A 23,643-nucleotide genomic window follows, 5' to 3' on the forward strand; every position below is an offset into this window, starting at 1 on the left:
CACTCATTTATGGAACATAAGAAGTAGGAAGATCAGTAGGAGAAGAAAGGGAAGAATGAAGGGGGGGTAATCAGAAGGGGGAATGAACCATGAGAGACTATACTGAGGGCTTCAGGGGGTGGGGGAATGGGATAGACCGGTGGAGGGCACGTATTGATTGCATGGTGCACTGGGTGTTATATGCAAGTGGTGAATCATGGAACTTCACATCAAGAGCTGGGGATGTACTGTATGGTGACTAACATAATATAATAAAAAAATATTATTAAAAAATATGTAGCTCTGGGAGGCAAGGCATGGGGAGAATGAGATACTTGACTTCAAGTTCTCAAACCTGAGCAACTGGGGATCTTCCTCATTGAGGGGCATGTAGGCTGCAGAGCAGGACTGGTGAGCTGCGAAGAGGTTGGAGGAGACAGCAAGCCTGTGATGCTCAAGGGCTCCCAGAGGAAGATGTTTGAGTGTTAGGCTGCTTACATTCACTGGATGCCAGTGTCAGGGCTAGATTTCGAAATCACCCATATGGTAATGACAGATTATGCAATGGGATGAAATGAAACCATCAAGGCAAAGTGAGTAACATGAGAAGGTGGCTGAAAGGGGACCACCAACAGACATGGTCCATGAAGGAAAAGACAGGGGCAGTGGAGACAGGGAAGGACAGTCAAGGTGCCAGAATAACACAGAAACCAGGACTTACTAGCATGGGGTACTCCAAACCGTTGAATGCTGGAGGAAGAGCAAACAGAATGAAGACTGAAGTGAGCCACTAGATTTGCCCAGTAAGAGAGCCTCAGTTCCAGAAGGTACCTACAGTAAAGCCAGATACTGAAAAGGGTTGGAGGAATGAATAAACTGGAGACGAGACCAGACTAGAATGTTCTTTCCAGAAGTTTGGATGGAGGCGAGAAATGGGCCAGTAGTTTAGGAGAAAGCTGGACTAATACTTGACTTTTTAGGGGTGTAAACCCTAAAAGAGAGAAAAGATGTCAGAGAAAGGGGATCTTACAGGAGATGGACTGGGGCCTCTGCTCCCTCAAACCTGTTGTGTGAGCCATTCTTCAAATTTCTGATAATCCGGGGCCAGATACACAAAGCCCAAGATAGAACACGTTCCCTAACTGAATTTTCGTGGATTAGACTTACATTCTCACTTTCATAAATATTCCAAAGATGTGTTCTCATAAAACTCTCTTTGCCCTAATCGTTAAAGAAATTGTTTAGTACTGAAATAGGTTTTACATCACACATTTAATCAAAAACTGAGAAAAGGCTGAAAATGTGTTCAACTCTCTATCATTACATTCGTTTTAAGCATTACATCTGCATCTGTAATCAACATATGACTCATGAGGAGTACTTCATAAATCTTTCTAGACCTCCAGTCTTTGTATAATTGTCCCTTCCATCAACCATGAATTTCCTTTGCCCGGAACAACTCTTGATGAAATGTGGGAAGAGAGAAACCTTGTCTCACCAGAAAAAAAAACTCAGGCCCTTATTGCCAAAAAACCTAAAAGACAGCCTCAGGGAGAAGGGCTACATTACAAATGTTCTCTTTCATCCCCTTCTGTCCACACAGTGCCACACTCGTTCTAGACTCAAAGTAAAGGCATATATATATATATATATATTTTAAAGAATTATTTCCTTGCTCTCCCTTTAGCATGTGCTTGCCTCTAAGTCTGTTTAGAGCTGAGCAGAGCAGAGGGAGAGGGGAGAGAGGATGCCAGCAAGGCCTGGTGGCAAAAGGAAGGTGCCACAGTCCGCCTCACTGCCTCATGCCTTTAAAGAGGATGAGCCAAGGCCAGGGGCACACTGGGGGAGGGAGAGCACAGACTACGCTGGGTGATGCTTCAGTCACCGGGCGCGGGCCATCCCACACAGACCGGCAGAGGAGAGGCCTGCTCCTCCTGGGAATGCTTCAATCCCCTTTAATAAACACCCTGGCACACACGGCACACCGGGAAGCTGGTGCAGAGAGTAAATGAAAGGGGAGACACCGGAGAACCTCCCGGCGCTGGGAAGAACCCTGGAATTTACCAGACTGTGGGCCAAGGGAAAGGCGTATCTTGTGAGGATCTCAAACATATCCCTTCTGCTGTGGCCTTCCTGTTTCAGCGCGAACCTCAGGTTTCTCATGTCCTGGTGGGGGGGGGGAGCAGAGAAATTTGACAGTTCAGTCTTCAAATAAAGTGACATTCCTTAGCAAAAAATCTCTTCAACTAAAGGAGTGGAAGATTCACTTACCTGAAAGGGCAGTTAATCTAGATTATTAAGAAAATCACTGTTTTGTGTGACATTTTGAGATATCCAGTTTAAGAACACCTCAAAATATTCCCATCGTAGTCACGAACGTAAAGACAAAGCAACTAGTGTTAAAGAGAGGACAGAGCTAACATCGTTTTATAGCCGGAAAAACCAACCCTTGCCTCGCACACCATCCACGGTGTCTCTCTACTTCAACTGGTGTGTGCGCTGCTTTCCCTATAAAAGAGTATTTTATTCACAGAACTTCTCAAATGTGTACCTACTATCACATGTGAGCTCAAAATTGTCAAACATGTCATGAAAATACGGAAGCCCCCTCCCTCTCCCTCATGCTACTTTCAAGTCTCATTCTAACAAATCAGGAAATGATTGGCACTTTAAGCTCTCATACAAGTAAAGGAACATATTCTTCCCATCAAGTTGACTTGCACAGTATTCTACATAGACCACCAAAAAATCTCCCTGAAATATCAAGTTGTATTACCTATCAAACATATAACATTCTGTCTTACTTTCAAAGCTAGAGCTGTTTAGGTTGTCTCCTAAATCAGTCACGGTGCTGTGACCGAGTGGCTGAGCACTCAAAACACCAATTCAATTCAGAAAAACGAGCCCCGTGGGAGACTTCAGGAAGGAGAGAGCTAAGCTGGTCCCTGGCCTCTTGGATGTCATGATCTTTACATTTTTTCAAACTGCTTTTCATTTGGTATCTCAGGAGTGCATTTAAAGCTTCCTAAGTCTTTGGCATGGAGGACTAGCAAAGGCCTTGCTGTATACGGGACATCCCAGAATGCCACTGGCAGCAGAGGCGGTATAAAGAACTAGACCCAAAGGCCTCTACGGAGTGACCCAGGACTGCTCACTCTCTGTACAGATGGTATCTACTGGGCCTTGCCAGCTCTAGAATTCTGTGCTTTCATTTTTAAAAGCACAGAACTGAATAAAATCCAAAAACCAATTCACAACATATTCCAGGGAAACTGGGATATTAGTTGTTGGCTCATGATGCAAAGCAGTAGTCAAATCAAAGGGAATAATAATTTCAATGAGATGACATGCCTCAAAAGGGCTTACAACTGAGCCACGAGCACAGTGTTGGATAGCCGAGGATCTGTGGGGCTCAAAGACCTGTGCAGAATTTTCCTCCTAACAGCCTGGTGTCAGCTGATAACTTCGTAACATCATTGTTCTTAACCACTTGGCCAGAATTTAGACCATTTCTAGATAACCATTTATTCTGATCCATCAGTGATTCCAACAACTACTTTCTATGTGCCAAAGCACAAGGGATTCAAGCAACTTCTTATTGCCATCTGATTCAGATGTAATTAAAGGACAGAAAGAATTACTACCTCATCTTGCCAACAAGAAAATTGAAATGGAAAAGGCAAATGACTCACAGGCGGCAGCTCACCAAATCTGCAACAGAAATACGAGCATATCCGAAGTGGTAAGTTCCACCTGGTCTCCTTAGGGGCTGACTCGTCAGGGCAGGGTCCCTGAGAAAAGCCTTGTGGCAGAAGAGCCTCACAGCCCCCCTCGGCCTGTCTGACAAGTGGGTCACATGACAATGCACCCAGCCTCGCTATAAGAAACGAGTCCGAGTAAACACACCCCCGTTGCAACAGTACCAAAGGGCTGATATATGGAAACATCATTTCTATAACGCATCTCTAGAGAAACAACACCCATCGCTGCCGACCTCAAAATACCATAGTCCTTAAAGCGAGTAAACAGGGGTTAGACATGGAAGAGCAGGTTTCGAGGTGGTTAAGGTTTGGCTTCGTCTTTTTTTTTTTTTAAGGCTCCAAGTTGTCAGCAAGGGCTGGTGGGGTGCCTGGCGGTAAAAATTCACATATTCAGAGCTACCTTCTCCTCTGCTGCTAGACAATGTCCTCCGGGACTGACATTCCCCCAGGCGAAAGATGCTGCCAGCAAGCAGAAATCCCCGTGTGCACAGCTGGCAGGACCAAAGCTGTAGGGCTGAGAACGACCCGTCTCCCTAGAGCAACAGCTGTATTAGGGCTCTTGACTCCAGCTGCGGCCGACCTCTGCGAGCCGGCAGAGTCCACCTCCACCCCGCCACAGCAGTTCCCTTTCTAGCACCTTCAGGTCTGTTCCTGAGAACATGGGACTTGATTCTCGTGACACTGCAGTTCCCAGGGAGATAACGGAATGAACAGGCTGAGCTACAACACTGTTCTAGGCCGTCGTCTTGGTGCTCAACACTAATTCCAAGAAATAAAGGTATGTGTAACATTTGCGAGTGATGCCTGGTGAGTTGTCCCAAAGCCCCTTGTTTTTATAATAAACAGTCAAAAGGTAAGAATGTGCTTTATCTTATTAACTTTGGGGGGACTAATATTTAAATACAAATTCTTCCTATTGACAAGGTGACAAATAGGACTTTTAAAAAATTCTATTAGAATGAAAGTCGCTTTCAAAGTCGTCAATATTAGCACCCCCATTTTCCCTTGAGTACTGCAATATAACGCTCTACTCCCATGGATCCTTTTATGCAAAATGCAAAAACACTTCCTTAAAAGTAAATCCCTGTATTTCTGGGCCCCAGAGTGAAGACAGTAGCTGGGATCATAAATAGGGCATTTAAGGTAGCTTGGATTAAAACAAAAATCAGAAGAAGCCAAGGTGGGCAGTGATGGAGAATTTCAGTTCAGGCCTAACGACCACACAATCCCTTGGTCTGTGATAGAACGTACTAGTTAGTCTTCATCTTTTGTAAACTAGAGGCAATAAAACAAACATACCATATTCATAATCAAAACAAAATTATAGGAGACTAGCTTTAAGAAATCACAGTGCCTGACCAAAGGTCACATCTCCCAGATCTAGCCATGGGAACCACTGGAACAGATGACCTTCAAACCCCTTCGAGCTCTTTCTGGGATTGGATGTTATTCTATTCTATTATTATTCTGTTTGGATTATAACTGTCTGACACTTAATACCTAGAAAGGAAGTTTTCTTGCCAGAAGGTTTATCCTGTTGTCTGCAAAATGATCATCTCACTGTATTTGGATCCCAACTTTGCCATTCGTTGGACAATCTTAGCTCAGTGACCTAACTCTTCTTAGGCTTAAGGCTTCGTAATGATAAAATGGAGACATGACCGTCCATCTCAGAGGGTTACCCTGAGGACTGAACACAAAGCGCCTAGCATGTGTCTGCTCCGACACAGGTGCTCAACAAACAGTTACTATTACAGCTGAGTACAAATGTTATTATCGTTAAATCTCTGCCCCCCCACCAGGCCAAAGCCAAGTGTGACCTCTGAAAACTAAGCAAAAGTTAGAAAGGTTCACAGGGTAAAATCTCTTAAATTTCTCTTTCCTTTCACTGTGTGAAGATGTCTAGCTGGTAACACATGACATAAAGGGACACCAGGAGCAGACTCAGGCAAAATCTAAAAAGTGTGAAAATTCTATCCATAAGTTTTCTTCCTATCCGGTCAAGCTGACAGAAGGACAGGTCTGAATCCTCGCAGGTCTCTGTAAGAGGAACTATGTCCCCAGGAGGTTTTGGAAGCCTGATCATGAGGGAAGAACCATTTTCGGGCCTTAGATGAACCAGGGTGTTCAATTCTTTTTTTTTAACCCCCCCATTAATTGTTACTCATCATTCAACACTAATGTATCTTTTTTCACATAAGAAAGTACTGAATCTCTTACTTTACAAGTAATATCTAGACCATAGGAATTTTCTCCTCTACTTGTCGCGCCTCCCATTTTTTCAATTCTGGAGATCACGCCCAGAGGAACATCAAGTATTAGAGCAGAATCCTGTAATGGACAAAAATGCAGAAGTCAATATTTCTGTCAGTGTCATTAAAACACCAAAAACATTTTTAAAAAACCATATGCTTTAGGGCACTTTTACGTTGGCCCTTTTTGTCACTTTCTATGAACAAAAATATGATACAGACCACACATAAAAGAGCAAGCATTACAATAGCCAGTTATGCAACCAAAATGCATCTCCAAACATTTGCCATTCTGCGGTGCCTACAGAATGAAGACTAAACTCCTAGGGACACAATTCGAGGGCCCCGTGGTGTCACTTGCAGCTGGTGTCTGCAGGCTTTTCTCCCACACTGTTCTGCACTCCGAACTAAGTGAAAGCCTTCACCATTCCTCAAGCACTGTCTACAATCAGACCTCTGTGCTTTGTCCATGGTGTTCCCTTTGCCCAGGATGATCTAGGTTTCCCCACCTACCAGATGTTTCCCCAAAAGCAGCATACAAAATACACCCCATGTAAGCCCTGGCTCAGCAAACATCGCCTCTAACAAAGCTCCACTTCCTAATTAGACAGAACAGAACTGACCACTCCCTCCTCTGCAGTTCTACAACACTCGATTCACACTGGGCTGCATCGCTTGCTTTAACCCGTCTGCCAGAAATGCACAGGTCTAGAGTCCCGACAGCAGAAACCCAACATCTGAAAGTAGCACCTAGCTGAGGCCTGGGTTCATCTCCCACAGGAGAAGGGCCTGGATGTAGAGCGATCCCTCTCCATCATTCCTTATCCAATGCTGGGTGCAAGGGGTCTGTACAAGTGCTGGCAAGCCAGAATCACATTCGTGGTATCACACCACAGTCACCACCAGCTGCCGGCAGCTACCACACATGGAGTAAGTTGTCTGTGCCAGCTGCTGCAACGGGGGCTCTGCACACCTCATTTTTCCAATTTTATCCTCCCAACCATTCCGGATATTGGTGTAGTATTCCCATTTCCTGACGTGGCAATCAAGGCTTTTGAAAGCTTCGGTAACTTGCTTAGTAAATATGGGGCAGGGTTGAGATTTGGGCCGAGGTCTGGGAGCACACATCAAAAGAGTCAGACACATGGTCCTACCCCTTTGACTCCATAACTGCACTCTTAAGAGCTTATCTTACAGCTACTGCACAACAGGATGAACAGTTATGTGAAGATGCTCAATGGAGCCAGAGGGGGACATCAGGGTGGAGAAAATGACCGTTAGTCAACTTGAAGGACTAAGCATGCAGCTCCGACAATAATTACAGTACATGGAAAAATAAGCTGAAGTGGAAAAAAGCAGCATACAAAATACATTGACTACAGTAATGTAAGATATATATTCACGTCGACAAAGATAGGGAGGCCTACAGAAATTTGTCAAATCCAATATTTTCTTAAGTGCTGTGATTAGTTTGATAATAAAGAAAATATTTTAAAGGTGCTTATTGAAGTTTTGTTCTTTAGAAGATGTTCCATTTAGGGGATACAAATAAAGTTTAAGTTTTACTTGAAATCCATCTCCTTTGTACAATACAAAAACTAAGCATTTCTTTATACTAGAAACACAGCTCATGGGTATTCTAGAAAGTCAAAAAGTGTAAGAATGGGCTACATTCATGCCATGGAATACTGCTCAGCTACAAAAAAAAAAACACCCAACGAACTACAGATGCACACCACGATGTGGAAGGCTCTTAAAGACATCATGCTGAGTAGTAGATAAGGCCAATTTCAAAAGATCACGTACTGTATGAGTTCATGTATGACATTTTTTTGAAGTGACAAAATTATAGAGATGGAGAAGAGAGAAATGGTTGCCAGGGGGTCCAGGGAAGGAGGGTGTGATTATAAAGGGGCAGCAACAGTTGCAGATTTGATTGCTAGTGTGTGATTCCATGACTTTGTACATGGGATCAAACATCATAGAATTATATGCAGAAACCTACGAAAAAATGAGTGCATGAAACAGTGGCAAAGTTGAAGTACAGTCAGAGTCTTAGTTAACTGTACGGTGCCATAAATTTCCTGGTTTTGATGATCAAGCCGAATAGTTACTAGAGAAGCTAGGTAATGCACTTTTTTTTAAAGGTTTTATTTATTTATTTGACAGAGAGACAGCCAGTGAGAGAGGGAACAAGATTCCAAAGGCCAATCAAACTCAAAATGAGTTTCTCCTTTTTGTGAGTTTTTTGGGGTCTTTTTTTTTTAAAGATTTTATTTATTTATTTGACAGAGACAGAGACAGCCAGCGAGAGAGGGAACACAGGCAGGGGGAGTGGGAGAGGAAGAAGCAGGCTCCCAGTGGTGCAGGGAGCCCAATGTGGGGCTCGATCCCAGAACGCCGGGATCACGCCCTGAGCCGAAGGCAGACGCTTAACAACTGAGCCACCCAGGCGCCCCAGGTAGGGCACTCTTTTCCAAGTTCTTGATCATTCATAATTATTTCAAAATAAAAAGTTAAAGAAAGCGTAAGAGCTCAGTTACCACGGTATAGAGAAAAGAGTGCAAGCTCTTACGCCGGACAAAATTGGTTCAAATGGAGTTTTGACATTTATTAGCCAGATAACTTTCGCAAGTTACTGTACCTCTCAGCCACATTTACCTGTAAAGTGGGGATGATTAAAGATCATGGACTTAAGCACCTGGCATGGTGCCTGTCACATGGTAGCTAGAAAACAATGGAACTCATTATTACTATCCCAGAGACTATCTTAGTGTTTGGAAGACATAACTGTGCTCTACAAATGTACTGGATCAGCACACTCTTGCAAAAGCAGCTACAGGTCTTTTTCTTTGTACCCATGAGGAGGCATTTTTTAGTTGTTGCCATGGGGTGAGACACGTCACCACGTGACTGCAATCCAAATGTCTAGAGAAAAAAAAGACACTACTCTGTAACTGTGTACATACACAGCTGAATATTATAATGTATTTACTTCTCAGCACAATCTAGTTATTAAAAACATACCATCAGGCAACCTGTTCTGTCTGGACTGAGATTTAGGAGTGTCCAAGTGTATTCCTAAATGTCAAACTTACACCTAAAAACACATAGATTGGACACTAAAAGTCTGATACTCTAAGATCAACATGGTAGCAAGAATGTAAACAGAAAAGATGAGCTCTTACTGTTCTTTGTCCTTGTATAGAGGAAATTCTATAGCTTTGATTACCCTGACCCAACATAAAACAGAAAATGGGACAACTGAGAACCAGCCAGTTCCTGACCATAGGCGCCCAGTTTAATGAGGATACTTCCATGTTCTCCCTGAACGACAGGTTCAAGATCAGATGACCCAGCAGGCCAAACTGGAAGATCCAGAAATAGGAAAATTAGCTTAACTCTGTAGAAACCTGAGTTGTTACTATCTAAATAGCATTAAATATTTAAGAATTCTCAAAGGTCCATTCTAACTCAAAATTCTGTACCTCTAAGGATTTAAAATACTTGAGAAGTAAACAGAACAATCTAAAAAAGACGCATTCATTTACCATCTCTCTCTTGAGTGTATACTGAGCAGCAAAACCCGTCCTGGATGCTAGGAACCACAGACATAAATAAGATGCAAGTGCTGCACTGATGGGTGATAGGACACATGTACCCAATGAGCCACGATGCCAGGTTGCAAGGACCAAGAGCCATCAAAACAAAACAAAACCCATGTCCAGACTAATGGGATGAGAGGTCAGAGGAGGGCAGAATAATTCCTATTGACTGGGTCTCATGAAGGTTCTGTGGCAATGGCAGTGTTAAAGATGATCCTTACAGGATGGGGTAATAGCAGTTGCAGATTTACCTTCCCCAAAACAAGCCAACAGTGACATCAGCTACACGTGTGGGGAAGTATGAGGACTTTATAAAAAACTAAACAAAACAAAAAACAAGTGGGGATCAGGTTTACGAGAGGGTGGCAAAGAAATTCCCCAGGGATCACCCCAGGGCTTGGATCAGGGTGACTGGGATCTATGGAATGTGTTTCGAGAAGAGGAGCATAAAGACAGACCGGTGCTCTTTGACGACTCCTTTGGCAGTACTGAGTGCTGTGCAGTAGCAAGGAAGGGACTACACCCATTCCTTGGAACCCGGAAGCTAATGATTTAGGGCAAGTTGAGAAGGTAGGAGAACCCGAGAGTGGAGTGAGCTAGGTGGGAAGCAAAAGAAGGAGACAATGACCATAGGGGAAGCACTGGCAATGACTGAGGCTTAGGCCCAGACAAGAGATGGAATCCCACCAAGAGATGTGAAGAACACAGAAAGGGGTTTTGGAGAATGATTAACATTGTCACTTTGAGATATACCAGCTTGGAGGCTATGATAAATTAATCAAGTCCAGATAACCAGGAGGCAGCTGGAATTACAGAACTGGGAGAGATTCCAAAGGCCAATCAAACTCAAAATGTCCAGAACTAACCACATGATGTTTCTCTCTCCAAATTTCATCTTCCTGTCTCAGTGGCTGGTGCTCCATCTGCCCAGTTACAAAAGCTGGAAACCTAGGAGTCATCCTTGACATCCGCTTCTCTGTTATCCCTCATCCAATCTCCCACATTTACCTCTTAAATCAACCTTGAACCTGTCAACCCCTCTCCAACTTTTCTGGACCACTGGAACATGGACTGCTGCTCCCCTCCGAGTCTGCCCTCCACACCGCAGCATAGGTGATCACTAACAAAAATCAATCTGATGCTGTCATTCCTTTGCTTAAATCATGTCCAAAGCTTCTCGCTGCTCAACTCCAAACACCTCCATCCTTAACAGGGTCTACAAGGCCTTGGTCATCTGGCCCCACCCCCACCCTCCTGCCCATTCCTCACTGTTCTCCCTGCCCCCAACCCAGCCACGGCGAGTCCTTTCATGTTCCCCTTGGTCTCAGTGCCTCTTGCCATTCTCTCAGCTGATTCTCCCCACCAAGGCCCTGCCAAGCATCTAGGTAATTCCTATTCATTCTTCAGACCAGGGGTCAAACATCATTTTCTCAGGACAATTTCCCAGGCTCCTCAAACAGCTGCACTCCTGTACTACTCGCTCCTGGGCTACTCGCGCTCGGCACAACTTGCTGTTGTATACCCGGTGTGATTATCTGATCGATGTCTGGAGGTCCCATCAGAACGAAAGCTTCATGAGGGAGAGACTGTGTCTGCTGTGCACACCATTAGACCTGAATGCCTGGCACACTGCTTGACACAAAACAGCCTCTCAAATGGTCAATGGATAAAGAATGAAATGAAGAAGTCTGGGGGAAGAAAGGGAAGAAAGAGGATGGTACTATCGGCAGGGGGGGTCGGGTAGCAGGGATCTAAGACACAGAGACTTGAGCAGGTCTGTGGGCCAATGGAAAACACAGATGGAAGACACAGAATGGCCAAAAGGGCATGAAGGCTCTAAAGGAAGTAAAAGAGGAAAGGAGAAAAGGCTCAAGTAGAGGAATTTTGTTTTGGAAAAAAGGCAACCATTCCCTTCCTCTCAGATGAGAGGAGGAGGAGAGCATGGGTGAAAACAGACAGCAGAAGGTAGTGAGGGGGGTGGTTTTTGAGAGCTCAGGGAGGAAGGCTTTTAACTGGTCAGCAGAGCAAGACAGGAAGTCGGCTGAGGAACATGGAGGATTGGCCAGTGATGCAGTGGGGGATGGAAGGAGAAGATTAAAAAGAATTGCCCAAGCAGGAGTAGACCCTGAGGTCTGAAAGCCTGCACTTGTAAGGGAACTAATGGATTAAATCTATGTGACTTGCACAGCAGGCCCAGTTGCCCACAGACTCTCAAGTTTGGGGGTTGACAAATTGGGAACAACATGGCAATAGGGGGCAAAGGAAGGTGTCAGCGGACATTGTTTTCACCTGAAAACAGCACTCATTTTGCAGCCGCAATATAAGGAGATGATTCAAGACTGAAGTTTAACAGAATACCTATAGTACGGATCCTATGTTCCCACTGAAGTTCTACTTAGACACATAAGGATGTTTTACTATAGTCTTCTCAGCATTATTTCGGCTCCCTTGAAGTGAAAAGAGGTGCTAAATCTGCTAGACTGAAGAACCTAAAGAAGGACAATCTCAAAAAGTCTCCATTGTATTTTCACGAAAAGAAAAATACTACAGGAATCCTTGTCGGTCATCCTTGTAATGAACTTGGTGGGCCTTCCCTCTGGGAAAGAACACAGGTCTGGCTCTGGATGTCCATAATGGGAGAGGGCGGTGTTCAAAGCTTACAGCTCCAGTTGCCAATGACAGAGATCATGGAAGCTAAGCACTGCCACACTTGTTAGATGCCCAGCTGCTAGGTGGCATAACACCTGGCATCTGCTCAAAGCTCATTTCAGAACCGAGTATTTGAGAGACAGAGTCTGACTGACACATAAGCCATCCACCCATCTCAATTCTCCAAGCCCTGTCTGTACCCTGGTAAGCCATTGAAAGGCTAAGTAAACAGACCTCATTTTTCTAGTCCCTCAAAGAAATACCTTTACCAACTACAGATGAATGTGTGTTCCATCTTTACAGAGGGTCTTAAATGGCATTAAAGCATCTTTGGGGGGGCGCCTGGGTGGCTCAGGGCGTGATCCTGGCGTTCCGGGATCGAGCCCCACATCAGGCTCCTCTGCTGAGAGCCTGCTTCTTCCTCTCCCACTCCCCCTGCTTGTGTTCCCTCTCTCGCTGCCTGTCTCTCTCTCCATCAAATAAATAAATAAAAATTCTTTAAAAAAAAAGCATCTTTGGGTAATATTCTGCTTGAACAAGGGAATCATTATATTCCTATGTTTTAGAGAGAGATCTCCTTGAATTGAATCCAGGAAGAACATACTGTTTCTGACTGTCAGAAAATGAAAGGTGCGTGCACAACACGTTTCTCATCTCATCAGCATCACTCAGTCGGAAGGCCTAAATGCCTCCATTCCTCTAGCTACCACACACCTGTCACAGTCCATTCCAGCTCAGGGCTGTGTGGAGTGACCAGAAGCGAGAAATACCAACTTTCACACGGGATTACCTCTGGGTCGAAGGGGAGATGGCGTTTCTTCAGCTGGGTGGGGGATCCACAGATGTTTAGGTTATTTTTTATAAACTTCCTATCTTATATATTTCAAAATAATTTTTCAAATGGGGTGGGGACGGATGTATGCTCTAGGTGAAAAATAACGGCCTGAAGGAAGGTCCAGAGGAGAAAGCACAGGGCTTCATTAGGGGTCAGTGAGTAGGGCACCTGAGCCGGAGCATGGAGTGGGCACACAGGAAAGAGGTGGGAAGGTGCCATGCCCCGAACTCCCTGGCTAAGGCAAAGGAAATGAGGGAGGAAAGGAGCCACGGAGAGTTTCTGAGCATGGAGATGGCACAACTATTAAGAGGGCTTCAGGAGCCAGAGAGAAGGGAGTGGTGAGAGGCTGCAGGCATGGAGGCCAATGTGTGGCTCCTGTGATGGCCCAGGACAAGAACTCGGACTAGGGTGGGGCACACGTGAACACTGTGGAGAAGGGAGGACAGAGGCAGGGATCCCAGGGCTGCTGGAAGACAAGCAGCACCACCCGAGAAGCAAGAAAACCAGAGGAAGGGACTGGGGAGGGAGAAAGAGCTGAAGACTCCCACTTTGGCCCACGCATCTGGGATGGGAGGCAAAAAGCCCAGGGGTCTTGAGCAGGCAGTAAGAAATGAGAAAAGGGGAAGGCACCTGGGTGGCTCAGTGGGTTGGGTGTCGGACTCTTGGTCTCACTCAGCTCAGGTCGTGATCTCATGGGTCGTGGGATCGAGTCCTGCATCGGGCTCCATGCCATGTGCAGAGTCTGGGGATTCTCTCTTTCTGCCCCTTCTCTCCCTCCCTCCCACCCTTCCTCTTTCTCTCTCTCTCTCTCTCTCTCGCTCTCTCTCTCAAAAATAAATAAATCTTTTTTAAAAAATGAGAAAGGGGCCAGAAGAAAGGCAGCCCTCAAAACCAAAGAAAGTCCAGGAGTGACTAGGGGATGGCTCTGCCTGTCAGTTGTGGCCAGAGGGGCGAGAGCGTGTGGGAAGGAGCGCGGCCAGCATGCAGCATTATCCTGTCAGAAGGGACTGCAGCCGGGGAGCAGAGGAAGCCCTGGGAGGAGCAGGACTAGAGAGAAGCGTGCAGGCGCCTGGGAGGTGGAAGGAGGAGCGAGAGACCAATCAGACTGACACTGACGTCTCCACAGAATGGGTTCCCACTGGAGCTCCCAGTGACCTAATGACCACCCTCTGTGGCCTCTGCTCATTCTTTATCCTGCTGAGCCTTGCAGCATTCTGCCCGTGGTCTGCCCCCTTCTTTTCTGAGTCTTTTCTCTTCTACCGACTTCCACCAAAGCCTTTGCTCAGATTTTCTATTGCTCTGACCGCCCCTGCTTTCTCTTCTCAGCTGGCACTGGGCCTCCCCCCCAACCCCCGCCCCAGGAGAATGTTCGTGCCCCTCAGCGCACATCTCCTTGTCACATCTTCTTCTCAGGTAATCGTGCGGATGTATGCGGCTTTCACTAACTCTGACGTGCTAACCACTTCACGAGCTTCAGAGTCACGTTTCCAAATGCTTCAGAGACATCTCCACTCAGTGGCTGTATGGTTATTAAGTCCACATGTTCCGAGAATCCCCGGGGGCTCATCTCCGACGTGTTCCTTCTCCCGTGAGGTCCATTTCAAAGGCAAAGGGTCACAGCCATCATTCTCGACTTGAGTCCTTCCTCCAACTCCCGCCTCCAAACGGCCACCCCATGCTCCTAAACCTTCTGCGCTCTTCTCTCCTCCTGGTGCAACGACAACTGTGTGAGGCCCTGGCTGCCCACCTGGACAACTAACTTTTCCATCGCTCTCCCTGCTTCCAGTCTCCCTTCCTAATCCATCAGACACACTGCAACTGGACGTCCCTTCCTGAAACCCACATCCTCCACGTGATTCTCCCCGTAAGGTGTGTGCTGCTGACCTGTGACTTGCGAGACTCTTGGGGCGGACTCTTCTTCCAGCTTCATCTCCTGCCACCCCACTCCCCCTCCAGCCTGTGCTCCAGCTCCAACAGACCACTCAGATGTTTCCACAGTATGTAGTCTTCTCCGTATCATCACACAAGTGAGAGGGAAACTCTCTACCTGATACGCTCCTCCCTCTCTTCCCTCCTGTCCAGGAAATTGTTACCATTCTTCAAGACTCGGTTCAAATATCACCTCCTCTACAAAGCACGCTATGACTCATCACTCAGTTAATCACCGTCTCCCTCGTAACCTCACAGCGTTATGCAACCACTGCAGGCTTCGTCATATTACACCCCAATTACTCGCCTCTGTGTCATTCACCAAGCTCGGTGTTATTCACTGTGCTGCTTGCTGAAGGTTCCAGAATAAACTTATGAGCACATGAATGAACAAAGGGTTACTTTGCCTTTCTCACCCACTATAGCAGCTGAACCCAAAGTGTTTTGGAAAGGAAGCTGAAGCAGTCTTCCCCCGGCAGTCTACAGACTACAGAGTACTACATGCCTAAAGTGCCCCGGCTGTGGTCACAAGATGGACCCCAAGCCAAATTCCTGAGCACCCTCAAGGTCAAAAGGGGGCTATGAGCTTTCCAAACTCCAGAAGCAACGTTGGTATTTGAGATGCCATGATTTAGTGAGATCCACGCTGCAGTCAAACCACAGCGATGAAGCTTGTTCCCTCCCGAGTTCACTCACAGAATATGTTTTTACTGAGTGCCTACTGTCTACGGGACACTGTGCTAGCTAGGCACAGAGGACCAAAAGGACTCGGCATTAGTAAAGGCCACAGACATACAGCAGCAAATAAATAAGACCTGAGTTCCTTCGTTCAGCACAGCCCGACCGAACATCTTTAATGTGCTAGGCTCTGCCCTCAGCACTGAGGGGACACAGGGGCGAGGGAGGGACAGACAGCCAAGGAACAAGACGAAGCAGTGAAATATATAAAATAGGAGGCGGAGGCAAGTGCTCAGGAGTAATAAACAAGCATAGAAAGGAAATGGCGTGTTGGCCAGTGTGTGGGGGGGCTCATGAGCAGTAAACGCTAACAGAGAGGCATGGGAAAAGGCTATGGGGACGTGAAGAGGGAGGGGCTCCTTTACAGGAAGCTGGAGGAGGCTCCGAAGAGGGCAGGATTGTTGAGGTGGGTTCTGAAAGACAAACAGCCGCTTCTGAAGGGAGCATCCAGGTACAGTGAGAACAGCACGTGCAATGCATCCATGTGGAGGAATGGAGGGGCCTCGCATGTTGGGAGAAGGGAAGGTGGTCTTACAACAGCATGGGCAGTAGTGGCCTGAGTCAAAGCAAGAGAATCACAAGAATTTTTATGCCACGTCAATGAGAGTGGATTTTACTCTGTGGGCCACAGGGAGCCAATCAGAGTTTTAGACTGGAGAAGTAAGCTGGCCGGCCTAGTTCTAAGGAGGATCACTCTGGAGGCAGCATGCAGGGCAGAGTAGAGGGGGGATGACCACGAAGGAGGGCCACAGTGACAATCTAAGGAAACAACCACTGTGCTTCCACTGTCCTGAGGAATGGGGCGGGTAGGAAACCTTGCCCTTGACACCTCAACGAAGTGGGACTGCAGACTCCCGAGTAAGACCGTGCTCCCACTGCAGTGTTTACCTACCTGAAACAAACAGGCGTCCACTTCAAAATGCCAGTGAGAGGACAGCTCTTTGTCAAACACACAGTTTGCAGTGGAATCCACAACTGATGTTCTTATTTAGGACTTTAAGAAACACTATGGTGACTATGTTTTGAGGCTTCTGCATAACCACTTACATAGCTTGCTTTATAGGATGTTTTCTGCCATTAGCTTCTTGCTTTTATACTTGGACTAAATGTTATAGCCGATTGGTCAAAATGTTTATGTAAAACAGTGGAAGAAGAAACAAGTTAGTAGTCGGTGTCAAATGGGCCTTTTGGACACCCATTCGGTGCTAATCCCCACCTTCTACAATGCCATATAAAAACCAGCTAAATCTTGCCAAGTGCTCCCCCAATTAATTGCAAAAGTCCCACGTGCTCATTCCAAGTGGAGGGGAGAAAACAGAGCACAAGTCCACTCTCCAGCTCTCCCAAGTACTAACACGCTCGCTGTTATTTCCTTCCGGCCTCTTTTCTACAGACAGTTTTTGCTTGCTTTATGTAGTTGAGCTCGTACAATCTTGTCATGGCACCATAGTTTTCAACATTTCCCCAGCTCATCATCAGTGACAGTATAAAATGGAACCGGGCATGCATGGCCGGCCAACAAGCCAAGAGTCTCAGAGGGGAAAGGCACTGTAACACTTGCTTTAATTCTCATTTTTGACGACTCTTGCATATATTAGCATAAAATCTCTCAATCTGTCCCAATCTGACCCCTGGGAGCCATACTGAATGAGTCTGATCCCTGCTCCACAGAAGGTAGCTCTGTCATGCCTCCCTTCCGTCTTCTTTTCCTCAGATGAAACATCAACACTTGTTTCAATCATCGCTCATACTGCAGCCCCTTCACAAGCCTGGTTCCCTCTGTCTGAACCCTCGCTAATTTGCCAATGTCCCTCTTAAAATGTGGCACCTGGATTTGAACACGACACTTCAGATGGGACTACAGTCTCATTTTGTTAGCCATTATATTATACTTTTGTTAGTTTAGCCTACAGGTTTATTAACTTTGTCATCAGTCATGCCCAATTACTGGATCAAATAAGCTTGAGCCCCTATTAAGACAGACCTCCTCCACCCTTTGTTGGTACAACAGGTTTGTATAAAGTAAATGTTATCTACATGAAATGTTGTATCATTAGTTTCACTCCAATATCCTAGTCCATTAAGATAGTTTCAAATCGCAACTGTGTAGTCTAGCACACTGACTTCTTTGCGGTCTTTCACATACTGGACATGCATGTTTCCTGCGGGTTCAACTGCATTGCATTAGAAACACTGCAGACGAGGGGCCCTGCACAGCAACACATTCATGACCACCCTTCCTGGTTGCCATCGAGGCTTTAAGCCACAGTCTATAATTCCATCTAGGTGTACCGCCACCGTTCAGCCCATGTCTCTTAGTCATATGCCTTGATTAAATCAAGACAAGGTGTCAGTAACACAGTCCTAAAGAAATTACAGGGTAAAAGCAATGACACAAAAGCTAGATTCCCCCAACAGTCTCAACATCTCCTATATATAAAGTGCTGTTGGGCTACTCTTCCACGTACCCTGGACCTATCCATCCCCCCTTGGTCCATCCCTCAAATACAGTTGCCCTTTCAGGCTGGCCTGGACAACGGCGACCTACTGTATCTACTGTAGGTCCTTCAGCAACAGCCACGGCAGCTCTTCACTCATCCCTTCACGTCTGGAACACCTCGTCTCCATCTCATTGCTCCATCAGTGGCACATTCCCTGAAATTCTATGGCACACATTTCGTGGCCATGGAATGAAAAGGTAGAATGGCACTAAGCCATACCATAGGCATCCTAGTGCTAAACCACTATCCAGTACTTTGTATTTGACCGCCTGGAAGTTCTAGAGTGATGGCCTTAACAAGGGATTCGCATCAGCATCCTCCTCCGTGAAGCCTTAAACCCTACAACCGTATGTGGACTGCAGGCCTGGACACTGTGGCACCGTCATCTAGGGCGTCTGTGGTGTCTGTTAAGCACCCAAGTGGTTCTCATCTGTGCTTTTCCAAACTAGCAAATGGGTCCAGTTACCAACCCCTCCCCAATGTTCTGAGGGCTAAAACTTCTTACTTTTTAAATCCACACTATTCCTACATACGCAGGTGTTAGTGGTAAATGAGCTTTGCATAAGCCAAAAATTAAGAGCCAAGAAGCAAATACATTCCCCATGTTAATCTGACCCACAGGCAATGTTGCCAGGTAGAAGAGACAGTTTAGCATTATCTTTAACAGTTAGGGTCATCTTTATGGTCTTAGATTCTACTTACCGTTTCCAAACTTCTTAAATAAAGACGATAATTTGTGATGTAAACTCTTCCCTTAATGGGGCCATTGAAAGGACATATGTAAATAACTTCTTTGTCTATTAAGATAAAAAAAGTACCCTAAAATAATGGAAATATATACCAAGATACACAACAAATGGCACTCATTTAATATCAACTATGTAGCTAAGAATAACTACAGTAAAAAAAGATCCCCGGAAAGGTCGAAAAGCGGGCACTGGCCATGTTTCTACATTACTGTGCCAGGTCAAGTGGGGCCACAGGTCACCTCCAGGCACTGGCAATGCTTCCCTGAGCTTGACCAACATGCTGGCACCACCTGGGGCAAGGTGGTAACAGCTGGAGAGCAGAAGTGAAGGCGGGGACTGCTGCCACTACCGCCAGGGGGTTGTAAGGTAACTACAGAGCTACTCCAACCAGAGGATGGCCGTTCAGGCAGGACAGTCTCATGGACTAACCGCCAGATAGGGTTGAGGTTTGCCAACCTCTAATCACGCAAATATCATGATGTTTTAAATAAACGAACGTCAGTGGTAGAAATATTCCTAGTCTATTCTTTCTAATAGTCCAGAGAAGAGTTTTTAGCTAGATTCATTTCGATCACTTAAGGGATAGAAAACAGATGGCCAAGAGAATAGTACATCTTTAGTAGACTCAAACATAAGGAGAGACTAAATCAGGAGACTTAATTTATTATCATAAAAAGATCTTTCTGTTATCTTTCAAGGATGTCCTTGAATGTGTTAACGGCTTTTAATTCTTTTTAACAATTTTGAAATCCCTTTCTCCTTGGGCGCTAAATGAAAAATACCCAGTAAGGCTACTTCATACTAATTCAATACAGGACTACCTCAGTAAAGCTTCTGACGCTGACGCAGAGCACCAAAATTTGTATGTGAACGCCACCCGAAGTAAGCTATCCTCTGCGCTCTTATTCAGAAATGGGGACGGATGCATGCCACTGGTTTTCAAGACCAGCATCATGTGCAAGTCCGTGGATGTGGAAGAGTTTCTCATGGGGCATGGCTAACTAATTCACAAAGGCACTGTGTCTTATACCATGTTTTAGCCATTGAAGCTAAAGAACCCAGACCTTAGTTAACAAACCAAAAGGTTCCCTGAAACAATGCTAACTCTATCATCACCAAATACATGGTAATCTGAGGCAAGGGTGTCGGCCCTAATATAAAATGTGAAAGTCTACAACATCCGCATTTGGCTTAGAAGCTGTCAGATGCTTCTGTATTTTTAGCCAGAATGATCTGGTCCTTGCAAAGTAGATCCCTTCCTCTTAATATGAATTTGTCATAAAAAAGATAAGTCAACAATCAAAATACTGCATCAATATACTAACTCCAGTTATTGGACAAATGAAAGATATTTTAAACCAATATTGTCTCCTATATTTCAAGGAAAAGACTACTTAGACGTTGAGTCTTTAGGTTGATCACTTTAAGGCACACAGCCTAGGCTGGAAAACCTTCATATTATTTTGTTCTTATAACCTCAAACCATGAGAGCTTAGAGCTCCAATAAGGGTCGTTCAAGAGAGAATCCACTTTTTTTTTTTTCTAAAATAATTCTCAGTCTTGGGTACAGAGGGAAAAATATCACTATCCTGGTCAGCATGAAACTCCTCAAAGAACTCTGATCAAGAATCTAAAGCAGAATTCTCCTTATGTTAACACTTTTAAACAAAGCTAGCCTATATATGTAAATATGAGTTCTAAAGAGAAAGAGGGATTGAAGCCACCTGATCCTGCTGACTCTCATCAAGTTATGCAAATCCTAACTTCACAGGACCCTTACCAGTGATGCGAGTTTCTCCCGGAAGTCGAGGAACAGCCTCACCGAGGTCCCGATTAACTCCATCCCTAGAAGTCTGGAAACAAAACAGGGGCATCAGAAGGAATGACATTACATTTGCACAGGTTTTTAAGCAACCTGGAACACAACCAACCAGATACATACTTTGAAAAGAAAAAAATTGGAGTGATATTTACCATTACAGAAAAGTGGCACAAATGACCAAAAAATACAACTTAGCATCAATATTCATTAGCTGTGTTAACTTTTGGTCTGTAAATAACATTAGCACACTTTTCAATATTAATTTTTAAATACCCCTTCCAGGCACTTTACAGTGAACAGTGTTCAGGAAAGTGATAAAAAGTCAGTATTAAGCACATTCTATAGACACGCGCATACTTTGGCAGCTTTTTTTCATATTAAATATTTAGTCATCTTATGTTAAGAGCAGAAATGAAAACTTCATTTCAATGGGGCCTTAACTGAACAACAGTACTTACAGAATCTTCCTATAATGTTAGAAAATTACTTCTTACACATCAGGTTTCTTATTTTACTGAGATCCTTCCTCACATAGGTCACTATATAAGAGGAAAGGCAGGCAAGCATTTTAACTAGGAGGGCAATCATTTCATGTGTAAAGTTAGTATATACTTCCCACAGAGGGTTTTTGTGCAAATTATTAAGTGAAACAAAATGCACAAGCACACTTTTGTGAATTATCAAGGGCTACACAAATGTAAAGTATTATGCAATAAGAGAACTCGAATTGTGTATTTAAGTAAGATATAAGCTGTCAAAGTTGGGTGCTCTGCTGGATTTTTAACGGTTTCATTTTTATTCAGGCACAAAATGAAAATTTCTAGCCAATTTTCAATGTTTTAGTGCTTGCAAGCTCAGCACTTTAACTAGGAGGGCAAGATGAACTGTTGCCAGCCAGGAATGTCTTCCCCCCATGGGAAGCAAAACCACACAACTTACATAAATGATAAGACTAGAAAGAAACCATCAGCATCCTCTAACGCTGGCCCTCACTAACTAGAAACAAGTACAATGAGCAAATGTAATACTCAGTGTACTTTTAAGGACCACAGCTCCAGGTCAGGAGAAGAAAGTACAATTCAACCACAAAATTGGGGAAACAGATGTTGACTAACACAGGATAACATGGGATTAACACTGGATATACTTTATATTAGAGTCATATTCCACAAGGACTTACAATTAGCTTCATGAAGTAACTCTAACGTTTAGAATTGATCCTTGTACCACAACGATACCAAAATACAATAAAAACTTATAAAACCTTCGGGATGAAAAAGGTCCTTGTAAACATGACACCCGAAGCAGAAAATATGAAATATAAAAGACTGATAGATGTGATCACATAAAAAATTTAAACCTGTGTTTCAAAATCAAAATGCCACAAATATAATTAAAAGGCCAGTGATAAGCTAGGAAAAAGATCTGTAATGTATATTATAAAAAGTTAATTATCATAATATGTAAAGAACATTTATGAATCAATAGAAAACTATCAAACACCCCAAAAAGCAAACAGGTAAAGGACGCGAACAGCCACTTCAAAAAAGAGATACAAATGGACAACAAACACTATTTTTTTTTAAAAAGGTCACCCTCATTAGTACTCAGGGAGCTACAAATTAAAAGACACTAGTTGGCTCCCTTCTGATTGCTTAGGCATCCCTGTACACTGCTGGTGGGAGTGTAAATGAACCTTTCTGGTGGATAATTGTTAAATGTATCCAAGGCTTCAAAGGGCCATGAATAAAGCTTATTTTAAATTCACCCCTTCCTTTCAATATATGTTTCAAAATCGCCCTCTCATTACACAATTTTCTCCTCGATACTTTGAACAATTTTTTCTTAACACTGTATTTATTTTGCTCATACAACTATTTTATCATCATAACTAGAAAATAAGGCCAATATTTAGGAAGGTGTGAGAGCCTGCTCAGTGGGCCTTGGCCTTCCAATATTTCCTTCAGAAAGCTTTCAAGGCCCAGAGATTGCCTAGTATCTTAAATATAATGTCCGGCAGCAGTTCACAAAACAGAGGTTCTCAAAAATGAAGTTATGTGAAAGGATTTACAAATGCAAAACTTACTTAACACATATATGGCATTCTGTCTTTTCTAGAACAAGGTAGGATAATTTAAAAAAGCACATATATTGAGGAATGTACATTATGTGAATAATGAAATTAATAATTCAATAAGCCTGAAATGACCACCTAATATGCAAATATGAGAAAAGAATTAATTCTGAAAACTCACCCTCTTAATAGACTCATTCTCCAAGGAGTGTGAATTATATTTAGAAGTTGGTGCAGAAGCCATACTGGAAACTCTAGCAAAAAAAGACAACATTCAATATCGGCGGAATTTGTATGCAATTTCCAACAATGTGGCATCTGAGATTTAAATATTGCAACTGAGAACAAACAGTACTACACTTGACAGGCCCCATTTCCGTAGTAGTCTCCGGTGGGACGAGACACACAAGGGACTAACCACAGCACACAGCACAGGTCACGTGAAAGAGCTCCAGCAAAGGTACAGGGAACTGGGCAAGAACAGAAAAGGGCAGCTAAGTGTAGTTGGGCGAGCTCAGTGGGAGACACTACACATACTCCCAGAATGGTTATTCACAGCATTCAAGTTGTCATCTCAAAAATACACTGTTAGTAATTGTGCACCAGGCCTCAAATTTCCACACTTCTTAATTTTTAAAAGATAATTTAGAAGCAGCCAAGCAGATTGGTAAAAAGGATAGACAATTGAACTCACACTCTTTTCGTCTTTAAGAATTCAGTCTTCTCCAAATTGAGGCAATTTAAAGTGG

At 44.3% G+C, this 23,643-nt stretch overlaps 1 protein-coding gene across 3 annotated transcripts in view; it reads right to left on the reverse strand.

Moving 5' to 3' along the window:
- The window catches only part of MTM1 (myotubularin 1), a 94,722-nt gene that overhangs the window by 48,436 nt on the left and 22,643 nt on the right, over window positions 1-23,643 (reverse strand). For 2 of the 3 annotated variants that reach the window (XM_045805103.2, XM_045805102.2), the window contains exons 2-6: window positions 23,076-23,148; window positions 20,779-20,851; window positions 18,952-19,046; window positions 5,961-6,071; window positions 2,044-2,145 (exon numbers count right to left, since the gene is read on the reverse strand). In XM_045805103.2, the coding sequence (XP_045661059.1) occupies window positions 2,044-2,145; window positions 5,961-6,071; window positions 18,952-19,046; window positions 20,779-20,851; window positions 23,076-23,138 (444 nt within the window). In that variant the 5' untranslated portion in view covers window positions 23,139-23,148. The remainder of the gene's footprint in view (window positions 1-2,043; window positions 2,146-5,960; window positions 6,072-18,951; window positions 19,047-20,778; window positions 20,852-23,075; window positions 23,149-23,643) is intronic. The other variant, XM_087859905.1, reaches the window with a different exon arrangement.

Source organism: Ursus americanus, chromosome X (assembly GCF_024610735.1).
Source record: "Ursus americanus isolate L20-20 chromosome X, mUrsAme1.1.p, whole genome shotgun sequence".
NCBI lineage: Eukaryota > Metazoa > Chordata > Mammalia > Carnivora > Ursidae > Ursus > Ursus americanus.